A 12,439-nucleotide genomic window follows, 5' to 3' on the forward strand; every position below is an offset into this window, starting at 1 on the left:
CTCCCAATTTATGTTCCAAGGCACCGCATGTTTAAGTAAAATTGGCTATATTTGAAACAACCCTGAAAAAGCCTGCAAACACCCTATTCCACCTCCACTCCACTCCTTTTTCTGACATTTTGGCTCACTCTGGGCTTAAACATGGTGCACGTGTGCACAATTGCACACATATCAGATGTGCTTAAAATTGTTGCTTCCTAAATATACTTCCTTTCTTACCCTATGTTTCTTTGGTAATTAAGGCAACACTCCAACATACACTTAACCTGGGACTAAGTACCACTGAATCAGTGGAGTTTACTTTTGAGTAGTCATGTACAGAATTGTTCTGCAAGCTTGGCCAATGATCAGATATGATGGGAGTTATAGTTCCAACAACATGTAGAAGGCCAGAGGTTCTCCGTCCGTTGTAGAAGCCACAAGTTTTAAGGTGTATATACTTTGGGTCACTCTCCTCTTACTTCTTCAAGTAAAGCCTTTGCCTGCTCTTACCACGAAAACTGCTAAACCATTCACATATTTTTCTATGGCATCATTTAAACTAAGAATGGTTTTAAAAGTGCACCTTGGAATTCTGGATAGCAGGAACACTGAGTGACACAGCACACTTTATAGAACAACATATGTTTGGCCAGGATGCTGACCTTTTCTATCTACTCCCAAAGTCCAAGTACAGAGTTCCGTTTCCCCCTGAAGTGCATAACGCTTGTGCAACACATGTTTAGAAAAAGAAGTCTGAGTGCTACGCTATTACACTTTCAGCATTCTTTTGAGTAAATGACAAGAGAGAAGCTGCACAAGTCTGCAGGGAAATCCACAAATATATTCCAAAATGGTTTATAAATTAGTTCAGAAACAATTCAGGCAAGGATGTGCCCTCTCTCAGATATTCATGTGTACATGTGTTGTTGTTTTTATGAAAGTGCCCCATGACGAATATCACTAGTACTTACTAAGCTAATGGATTCAGAGGAATGCTAAGTGTCACGTCCTTTACACTGGAAGGGCCTTCCTCCCTTAATATATTAATTCTGTTATTTCTGATCAGCTGTTAGGGCTCAGTACTTGACAGAAAAGGCTACCAACACCCTCCAGTTCTGCCTGTATATTGTGTTGAAAAGAGCAGAACAGAACAGTCAGAATTTTACTTACAAAAATATACATGATTTTATTGCATTTTATTTTAACTGTATTTTAATATGGGGGGTGGATCTCTGAAGATAGCTAGCTTTCTCTTACATTCCAGCTTCTCAAACTGCAACAGCAAATTATATTACCTTTTAGAATATGGTTGGTTTGGTAAGTCATATGGCATGTCCTAAAAAAGCAAAGGACATGAAAATATTGCTAGCACTTAAACTTGGGAGAAAAGCTGGCATGCATCCACTGGAACTGGTAGCTATTTATCCTGGCATGCATTCAATTCTTCAGCCAGACACAGCAAACACAGCAGTGACCTGCCATCGCCTTTGGTGGAATGAACAGCTAAACTATGAGCTGCCCTCCTGCAGTCCGAGCCTTTGCCATGGCCTACCATTGAGATAAATAACTAGATTGCAAAGAAGTCTCCACAAAGTTATTCTGAATCACTCTTGGAAGTTGTCCAGCAACCAAAAATATAAGAAGTTGAAGCAAAATCAAGTAGCGGATATCCATCCCTAGACAGACTTGTTTTCTACAATAATTTCCAAGCCAGAAAAAAAGACCAGAAATATAACTCAAGCCACTAACCCATTGGAAGAAAGGTAACTGCTATATACATAGCCGCCACAAAGATCCCCCTAAGTATTGTAAGAAATAGGTAGGTAGCCGTGTTGGTCTGCCGTAGTCGAAACAAAACAAAAAAATTCCGTCCAGTAGCACCTCAGAGACCAACTAAGTTTGTTATTGGTATGAGCTTTCATGAGCATGCAAAAATCTCCAGATGTATCTGAAAAAGTGTGCATGCACACGAAAGCTCATACCAATAACAAACTTAGTTGGTCTCTAAGGTGCTACTGGACGGATTTTTATTTATTTATTGTAAGAAACATTAGCCATGCACATTTTTCTATGTCTGAATACTTAATATCATGTGGCAGCAACAGTTGTGGTCTAAATGAAGTCGCTCCATTCATGGGTGCTCTGAGCTACACTCAAATGCCATAAATGTATATGGAAATATTCATGTCCAGACCTACAGATTTGGTTCACAGCTGGTAAAATCACTCTGCAAAACGTCAGGCACTGTGACTGAGTCCTGTTAACAGTGACTGTCAGCAGCTTAACTAGCTTTCAGGCAGGGGTCTTCCCCAGCCCAACCAGGAGGTGCATGGACTGGGCAGTGGAACTTCTGCACACAAACTGTGTGCTCCACCACTGAGCTACAGCTCTTCCTCCAATTGATTCTTTTGTCAAATGTCATGCCTTCTCTCATTTGTCAAAACACAATGAGTTTGGATCCAGTTGTGCTTTACATTGAAATTAATGTAAAAAAGAAAAACCATAATCATCTCAAGTTCCAGTGTTTTCAATGGAACTTAAAGGTAAAGGTAAAGGGACCCCTGACCATTAGGTCCAGTCATGACCGACTCTGGGGTTGCGGCACTCATGTCGCTTTATTGGCCGAGGGAGCCGGCGTACAGCTTCCGGGTCATGTGGCCAGCATGACTAAGCCGCCTCTGGCGAACCAGAGCAGTGCACGGAAACACCGTTTACCTTCCCGCCGGAGCAGTACCTATTTATCTCCTTGCACTTTGACGTGCTTTCGAACTGCTAGGTTGGCAGGAACAGGGGCCTGAGCACCGGGAGCTCACCCCTCATTGCGGGATTCGAACCGCCAACCTTCTGATTGGCAAGCCCTAGGCTCTGTGGTTTAACCCACAGCACCACCATGACTAAATTGCTTTGGACTGAACCCATTCATCAGTGTTTGTGCTAGTAGCTTTTTAAAACTGAAAGAATGAATTATGTGTGTGCAACTGTGATAGCACAATTCAGTACAGTGGTACCTCTGGTTACATACGCTTCAGGTTACATACGCTTCAGGTTACAGACTCTGCTAACCCAGAAATAGTGCTTCAGGTTAAGAACTTTGCTTCAGGATGAGAACAGAAATCGTGCTGTAGCGGCGCAGCAGCAGCAGAAGGCCCCATTAGCTAAAGTGGTGCTTCAGGTTAAGAACAGTTTCAGGTTAAGTACAGACCTCCGGAACAAATTAAGTACTTAACCCGAGGTACCACTGTACCATGAAGCCTGTATGTAGTATAAAGGATAAGAGAAAGAGAGTACCTAGTTAATGTAGAGCAGCTGTGGTTGTGGCTCTCTGCTTCAAGGAAATTATGAATAGTTTATGTGCCCAAGGTCTGTGACAGAATTTTAAATACAGTCTTGGGGATTCCTTTTATCATCACCAGAAGAAAAGGATCACTGCAAAAGGCAACTGAATATTTTATGCCAGATTGTACTGCAGGAATAAAATATTTGGTGCCTCTACATGGAAAGCACAAATGACATTTGTCAATAAAATTATCACCAGCTTGTACTTTTTAAATGTTCTCAGTAAATCAATATTACACATTTGCATCCCTTATAGTATCATAGATTCAGGATTATAATTAAGAAGACACATAAAACTGAAACAGTTAATCAGTCTGAAAAGTGCCTGTCTCCACCAATCGCTTGCCTGTTTGCCACATTGTAAACAGCAGCAAATAAAAAAAGGAAAATTGTACCAACTTTTAAAAAAAATTAAAAAGAAAAGTCTGCTGCTTCTATGATTCCTATGGCAGATGGTTGTGTGATGATTTATTATAGAACATGTTCCCTGGTTCAAGAAGAATATTTGTTGGCAAGCAGCCTCTGTTGTATTTCTGCCTGCTGTTCAGGTGTTTTAAAAGCACAGAGATTCCATCAGGGGGGAAATATGGCAATTCAAATGTAGCCAAACTGCACTCCAAGCTTCTCTTCTGCCCCTCCTAAAGTGTGGTGGGCAGAAGATTGGGATCTACTGGTACATCTCTGGGTGATGTGCAGTAGATCAGCAAGGATTCCTGACTCCTAATTATTAAACTATAGCAAAGCTAAATTACACTCTCTTCCTACCCCACTCCAAATAAATACTGAAATTGGGGGTAACCAGCTCCAAATTTGTATGTGGAAAGACTGAGCTCCTGGTACTCTTTCAGCAGTTACAAAGAAACACCATTATATTTAATTCTAAGTGTCTGACTTCTGCATTTAGTTCCAGTGGGTGGAAACTGCGGTTCCAGCAGAAGAAAAGAATTAAGTCTACCCTCCTAGAACACAATCTCAAGTTACAAGTTCCAGACTAAACTACATTCTTGATATTGCTGATGAAAATGCACCACATGGTGTCTCTTTCACCTTATTGTTGTTGTTGTTGTTGTTGTTGTTGTTGTTGTTGTTATGATGTTGTTATTATTGGTTTCTATTTGTTGCTCATATAGGATATTTTGTTTTTTAACGCTTGATGCTTTGCTGTGTTTTTATATATGTTGTAAGCCACCCAGAGTTGCTGGGGAAACCCAGCAAGATGGGCGGGATATAAATTAAATTATTATTTATTATTATTGTATCAAATTGTGCAGTTGCCATTTGGTCCGTTATAATTCCATCCATCCTGCTGACAGAATTCTATTCAAAAGGCTAGAATAACAGACGAGACAATGCCCAACTGTTGCTCTATTCTGAATGCAGTGGACAAAAGCCAGTTTACACCACTACTTGTTCAGACCATCTCATATGTCTCAGTGCTCCCAATACGTGTGTGTGTGTGTGTGTGTGTGTGTGTGTGTTTCCTGGTCTCACTCACTCCACTTAGTTTGTGTCCACACCCATAAGAGACAATAATTTCTACAGGGCTGCAGCTGCCAAGCTCTAATGACAAAAGCCTGCCAACTAATGAAAGTTTAATTACACACATAGAGAGAACAAAATGTTCCATGCTGACATAAGGGCTACTCTTTACTCTGCCCACTTGTGAAATGTGGTAATTAAAGCTGTATTCTATTCAGGACTACAGGCCTATCTGCTACTGTATACAGTAGGTTTAAGAGCCAAATTAGATGTGACATTGGGCGCCATGTTTTATCTTCGTATGCTGTGTTCATGTATAAAGTGTGTGGGAAAGAGACTAACATCAAAAGGAGAGAGTGAGTGGGCGAGAGGAGCTGAGTAGGAAAATAGGTATGTTCTTTGAATAAAATACAATGGAACCTCGGGTTGCGAACGTGATCCGTGCGGGAGGCACGTTCTCAACCCGCAGCGCTGCGTCTGCGCACCCGCGTGACGCGATTTGGCGCTACTGTGCATGCGCCGAAACCCAGAAGTAACCCGTTCCGGTACTTCCGGATTCGGTGCGGTCCGTAACCCGAAAACGCGCAACCCGCAGCGTTCGCAACCCGAGGTATGACTGTAAAAAATAAACTAACTAAATGTCAAACCTTAGATTTTCGGCCAATGAAATACAGTAGCATAATGTCATTTGCCCTTTCATTGATCCACAGCAGCTTTCATATCCCAAAAGACAAAGCATTTGTCATTTATAACTAGGATTCTTAAATTGTTACTCTCAGCAGAGATAAAGAGCAATCAGTTTAAGTAAGGCAAATTAAGGCTTCAAAGTTTTAGCCAATGTATAGTTCACGTTCGATTCTGTCACATTATCGAACACTACTCACCATATATGAAGGGAATATTAACACCCGCTTGTGCTTCCCACAGGGCCACTGAGGATCATCCAAAAGATTAGGGTTGTACTCAATATAATCTCCCAGGTCACTGCCTATGAAGAAGATCAATGCATACAAGCAACTGCATAAGGTAATGTGAGACATAAAATAATAAATAACGGAAGACAACCTTACAGTCGAATTGCAGAACACTGCCTTTGTATGGGCGATTCAGCTTCTCAAGTGTATAGTTAAAATTGTGAAGGTGAATGTTTATTTGGTCTTCAGTGGCAATCTAGGGATGGGCAAGGAGCACTGAAGCAAAAAAACCAACATACTTAACCAAACAAGCCAGAAGATGTGCATTGGGAAAGATTACAGGCTTTCTACCTGAATGATCATAATGTAAAATATGAATTTTAAATCAGCTCCATTAATAGACAGCAATTGATATTTATTTTTTCCATATAATGTTCATAAGTGGACTTACTGAAGATAGAACAATGTTAATGAAAGCCTTAATGTACAAATGGCTGCACTGCATTGAGCAAGCCTCTAACATATCTGGACTCAAGAGAGTGCATAGTCCATAGGTCACGCAACAACGGCCAAAAATGCTTGCTACTGGTAGATACAGCTAAAACAGTTCCAGGGTGCCCTGATTGTCGGTCATGAGCTACCACAAAATCCTCCAGCAATATTAGAAGGTTCAGCAGCTGTTGTGGGGCCTAGGGGTTATGTGATAGCTAGATCTCATGGGCTTGGGAAGGGGTGCACAGGTTCACAGAATGCAGCTGAAGACAATCACGCCAATTTATTCCACAAAGTTCCATTTAGGCCGAGGACTCAAATGCACATGTATTCTAAAATGTTACCTCCATCCATGCTCCCTTGGGTGCTGTTAGCCCTTCCCAATGAAAGGCTACGATGGCTTGCATTGCGAAATTGTGAGAAGGATGAGGTGGAGTCTATCGTGTTTCTTCGTCCTCCCAAAGCGTTGGTTGGGAAGAGAAACTGGGTATAAGAAACAGTCTAAGAAGAAGAAAAAGAGACACACAATGTTGATTTTTTTTTTTATTGCTCCACAACATGAAAGCTCGTGTAAAGAACCTGTTTACTTTAAAACTTGAATTTCAAGAACTGAATGTTCTGAATTTTTACAGATGCTTAGAAGCCACTGTTTCCTTAAAAAATAAGAGAATACTGTTGCTTAAGAAATAGTAACTGTAGGATACAAATGTGATTTAACATTTGATTCACGAGATTATATGTTGGTAGGATAAGTAGTCTTACCTTCCCATTGGCTCCCAATTCCACACCTTCAAGGCCAACGATGTCTTTCAAGCAAACTCCTGCCGCAGAATGGCATGGCCTCCCACCTTCTGCTTTCATATCCCTGGGAAGAGAAGCCAGTGGTTAATATATTTTGCATGTAACTAGATATAAATCTTGTTTGTTCAACGCCCTTTCTCAAACACAAGTAAGAAAATAATGATAATTATGTAGAACAGGACTCTCTTGCCAAAAATTTATATGCTAATACTAATAACGAACACAAAATCAGAATACTCTTGCCCAGGGAAGCAAGCATTAAGCAGAAATCATTAAGCAGAAATAACATTTATTGGATTATCTGAATATGGATACCGACCTATAAAAACCTATGCGGGAGTTCTGCGGGGCATTCTCTCTTTAAGGGAGAACAATGGCCAAACACTCCAGCATGTGAATAATTTAAAGCGCAATTAAAAATTAACCAGGTTTTTTTAAAACCTGGGAACAAAATTGAAAAGCCAATGCTCTGTGCAACAACAGAAGCCTCAGAACACAATGCTTTTTTGAAATCTTATGCACTGTATTTACATGCAGTTCAAAATATGGGGGGGGGGGCTGCTTATAAGACCTGGGGAAGGAACCAGTGGCCGAAGAGCTGCGTGTGGCACCAACTTTCTGTAGGTGGGGGGAAGCTGAGTGGGGTGGAAGAAGGAGAAAGAGAAGGGGCTGACAGAAAGAAAAAAGGAGTAGCCCGGCTCACTTTTGTTTCCTGTGTACAGCCATCATGCAGGCCTCTGCATATTAATCCTTTGACAGTATAAGGTTCTCCACACTTGTGGTAGGCAGATGAAGTCTTATACAGTCTGTATTTCAAATTAATGGAAACTGAGTGTAAGGGTCAAATTAAATGTGACCTTAAATGTGACATGCCCGTTTTTGAAAATAAAAATAGCTGTTAGTTGTGTATAGAGGATGACTACAGCATATGAGTGAAATTTTACTCCTTCCTCTCCTCCTGCAGTCCTGAGGAAGATTCCTCCTCAGAAGCTGGATTTGTTTGGAGTAGGTGCCCCATGAAACGCTGTCCCATTGGATGTCAAGGACATAAACATCTACATGACTCTTAGAAGACATCTGAAGGCAGACCTGTATAGGGAAGTTTTTTAATGTATTGTGTTTTTATATTTTGTTGGAAGCTGCCCAGAGTGGCTAGGGCAACCCAGTCAGATGGGTGGGGTAAAAATATAATACGGAGGAGGAGGAGGAATCTCTCACTGGTACAAAGGCAATTGCCAGTTTCAGAAGAGGAATTTGAAAAAGTAGGTGCATGCTATCTGATACAAGCCCCTGAGAGCATCTCTCCAGTATTAAAAGAGCTCCAGTGGCCTTTAATTAATTTTTGGACACAATTTAAAGTGTTGGTTTTAACCTTTAAAGCTTGCATGTAGAAACCTGCTAGTGATGGATGGGGCCAGAAGCATACCTGGCACAAGAAATGTTGTTGCTGTTTATTATTATTATTAATTATTAATTATTATTACTTTAAGACCATCAGAAGAGCTTGGACCCAAAGGAGGAGGAGGAGGAGGAGGAGGAGGAGGGACACAATACCTTGCCTAAGAATATACTGTCCTCAGGAAGTCCTTCCTGAGACTGGTATGGTAAGGAAAGGGAAGGGAAGGTAGAGGACGGTACAGGCTGGCGACATTAACCCTGCCACATGAGAATCCCTTGCAGACAACAAGACAGTCAGGTTGTGCATCCACAGCAGTGACCAGAGGAAGAATGACCGCTGGGATGAGCACAGAGAGAAGATACGCCATGGTGCATCTGTAGCAGCACGACGGGCGCCTTCATTTGCTCCAGCTGCAACAAAACATGTCTCTCCTGTATTGGTCTCTACAGCCAAAAGCAGGCGCTGTAACTCTACCATGGTTTGACTTTACTCCCAAAGGCACACTCGTTCACTGTCTCTTGAGACCGATGCCAACACGTACAGTACAGATGAGATGGTACCAAATGAATAAAACGTTGAGGTACAGTCTACAGAAGCAAGCTTTGTCAGAACATACTGCAAGGCTGTGTCAAAAGCATGGGCTTTCAAGAGTCCCTTGGGCTACTTGAAAGAGTAAAAGCCCACTGTGTTGCAATGCCAAGGAACGTGATTGTACTGGTACCAGTTTGAAGTTGTGGCGCTGCATTGGCACTACAATCCTTCATCTCTAGTGCTATGGTTGTGCAGATGACACACCACCAGGCCTTTCAAGAACAATTTTTTTTAAAAAAAAGAAAAAGCAAGTGATTTTTGAGAGCTGACAGAACAGTCCAGAAGTACAGTGGTATCTCAGATTACATACGCTTCAGGTTACGCTTCAGGTTAAAGACTCCACTAACCCAGAAATAGTTCTTCAGGTTAAGAACTTTGCTTCAGGATGAGAACAGAAATCGGGCTCCAGCGGCACGGCAGCAGCAGGAGGCCCCATTAGCTAAAGTGGTGCTTCAGGTTAAGAACAGATTCAGGTTAAGTATGGACCTCTGGAACGAATTAAGTACTTAACCCGAGGTACCACTATATGATTAAAGGATTGTGTTTGGTTTGAAGTGCCACCTCTATCTATAAAAAACTTTTATTTCAGATACACCACACTTAATGCATTGTTAGCAAATTCAAATGGTGTGAAGTGCGGTCAGTCGCACATCAGATAAGACATCATTTATACTCTGTACATCACAAATAACAATATCACTTGCTTTGATTTCAAAGACAATCCATTCCTAGTCATAGCATACAGCAGCTTCTCCCTTGGTTCAGAGTATGCCACGTTGTGATAAGGCCAACTGCAGATCTGAAATGCTGAAGAAAAACTGCAGTTCCTGTTTACTTCTTTTGGAAGTGCAGATACTGATCATCTGTCATGGGCAAACATTTTTAATTAAGTTTACCGTTTTTTAGAAATGTCATCTGCAACATCCCTGATGCATGTAGCACATAACATTTACCCAGAAAATCTCAACAGGTATGAAACAAATATACATACCCAACATGGCTACAGTCCCGATACGGCAGCACTGAAAATATGCTGCAGAAGGATCTTCTGCCACTAATAAGGACTATTCTAGAAAACAAATAAAGTAAAGGCTATGATAGAGGGTAGCAAATCCAGCAATTCAATTCAATTCAAACTTAAAACTTTGCTTGGCAAAAACTGCTTTCCGCTATCCTACATTACTTTCTATTGCACTGCTGCAGACGAACTGGATCTATTCTCACTCATAAACTGCACTGCATGTTGCGCTTACCAACATCTGACAGGCCAAGCACCACAAACTGACATAGGACAAGGGAGGCTTAACACTTGGTTATCAGTGCTTTAAGAGAGATCACTACTAATCATATCTCCAGTGGAACAAAAGGGGGAAAGAGCCTTATGCATAGCAGTTTGGGCGCAGAATGAAAAGCTTGGGACTTGAGCCAATGCATATCCACCATTACTTTGCTCTCTCTCTACACCATTCTGAGATTCAAATGGACAACAGGGGGGGAAGAGTGGCTTTAATAACGCGGAAGCTGGTCCTCTTAATTTGGCTAAAGAAATGGAATAAAAACAAGTTGGTAACACTACTTCACTTGTTCAGACATGGTTTACTTTGAGTCTTACAAATAATGTATTTAAGAAAGTGTGTGTGTGTGTGTGTGTGTGTGTGTGTGTGTGTGTGCGAGAGAGAGAGAGAGAGAGAGAGAGAGAGAGAGAGAGAGAGAGAAAGAGAAGTATCTGTCTTTGGATGTTTTGATCTGGTTATTGGCATAAACCTCCAGGAACAAAACCAACAACTGTCACTGTTTTTTTGTCACTTTCATAACTTCACATATCTTTGACAAGGAAGCCCAAGGGAAACTATTAATGGGTCAGACAGCTGTATTTTGTTTTTGTTTTTTAAACACAGTGCTGTGCCAGAAATGGTTGAGAAATAAATGGGTCCTCTAGTCCAGAGTTCATAAATGCAACGATAATTGGAGTCTGCCGAACAGATGACAATACAACCACTTCTGCATTAAGAGATCCAAAATCAAACAGATGGCTTCACTCCGCTGTGTTTTCACACAAATTTTTACACTAACTACTGCAGTTCAGAGCAGTAATTAAGTCTGCAAAAGCATCTGACGTGCCAGCCTTTTCAGAGCATGCAATCTAATGTCCCTGTACGCAATGAATTTTGCATGAAATGTGCAGGGCTTCCAACTGTAAATGCAGACATAACTGGAGGGAATAGGCCATGTTAGATACCAACGTACTAGGAATGTCCCTTTAACCTCAGCATGCAATTGCGCTAGCAGTGAACATCAGGAAGCACTTACAATGAACTCTTCACCCTTCAGGTGAGGATTATAAATCATCATTAGCACGCAATTCTACTTTTAATTGTGTTGTCCTATTGCAAGCAAAGAGGAAAACTTCTTACAAAGCACAGCATCGGAATATAGAACAAGATGCAGATAGTAATCAGCCATTTCCCTTAAAATTAAAGTATTTGTGATGAAACAGAAACCATTGTTGAAACTTCACACATATAAATGATTTAGTTAGCCTATAGATCTACAAGGAGGCAAATACCCAAAGGTATTTCAAAGCATGTTCAGTCGCATCAGTGGGGCAAATATCTTTGATACTACACAACAAAAGAAAACTCACTATGAACATTAGGGGAAGTCTCAGAGGGAGAGCACACACTTTGAATGCAGAAGATCTCATGCTACAGTCCTGGCACTGCTGCTGAAAAGCCTCAGGCAGCCGAAGATGTGAAGGACCTCAATGTCTCAATGCTGCCAGTCAGAGTAGGATATATTGTGTTAGACAGACAAACAGGCTGACCTGGTATAAGGCAGCTTCCTATGATGTTTCTACAATGCAGTGTGCTATACTTTTAATCTGAAGCACGTTGAACTATCTGGTCAATCCTTAACATTAATCATGCTGGGAAACAGGATTGAACAGAAGTGTGGCCTACTGCTGAGGCAGAAGCAGAGTTCTTAAATAGGCAACACAAAACGGCTCAGGCAAGTTTCATAAACACAAAAACAATACCTTTCCCCCCACAGGTTGGAACACTTCTCATTGCTAATGGCTGACAAGGGATCTAGCTACTAAAAAGGAGCTCTCTGTTTTCCAAAGGCATTTTAGCACCCAAAGCTACTGGGTGCTTGGAGCACTCAATGTACTGTATCTCCTCACCCACCAAAAGCTCCTCAGGCAGGCTGCTGAAATTCCTTGGCTTGACTATCCCCCTACATTCATCCTGACTACTTCCAAAAGCTTAGCAAGCACCAGAAGAGACATCTGCTCTTGGATAGAACCTTGCAAGCAACATTGCACTTTGGTCCCACTCTCCATTCTGTACTTTTCATAGCTGGAGATTCTTGACGGCTGCTGCTCACCCAATGTAACCTTAGTTGGCTTCTAGGGCACCTGCTCACTATTTTTAAAGTCCAAGTG

The 12,439-nt window shown here is 41.4% G+C and overlaps 1 protein-coding gene across 2 annotated transcripts in view; it reads right to left on the reverse strand.

Annotated features, from left to right (window-relative positions):
- Nucleotides 1-12,439, reverse strand: part of CABLES1 (Cdk5 and Abl enzyme substrate 1) — a 52,557-nt gene that overhangs the window by 7,575 nt on the left and 32,543 nt on the right. The window contains exons 4-7 of one of the 2 annotated variants that reach the window (XM_028737185.2): nucleotides 9,986-10,063; nucleotides 6,966-7,068; nucleotides 6,548-6,704; nucleotides 5,682-5,785 (exon numbers count right to left, since the gene is read on the reverse strand). In XM_028737185.2, coding sequence (XP_028593018.1) covers nucleotides 5,682-5,785; nucleotides 6,548-6,704; nucleotides 6,966-7,068; nucleotides 9,986-10,063 — 442 coding nt within the window. The remainder of the gene's footprint in view (nucleotides 1-5,681; nucleotides 5,786-6,547; nucleotides 6,705-6,965; nucleotides 7,069-9,985; nucleotides 10,064-12,439) is intronic. The other variant, XM_028737186.2, reaches the window with a different exon arrangement.

This window comes from Podarcis muralis, chromosome 8 (genome assembly GCF_964188315.1).
Source record: "Podarcis muralis chromosome 8, rPodMur119.hap1.1, whole genome shotgun sequence".
In the NCBI taxonomy this organism is placed as follows: domain Eukaryota; kingdom Metazoa; phylum Chordata; class Lepidosauria; order Squamata; family Lacertidae; genus Podarcis; species Podarcis muralis.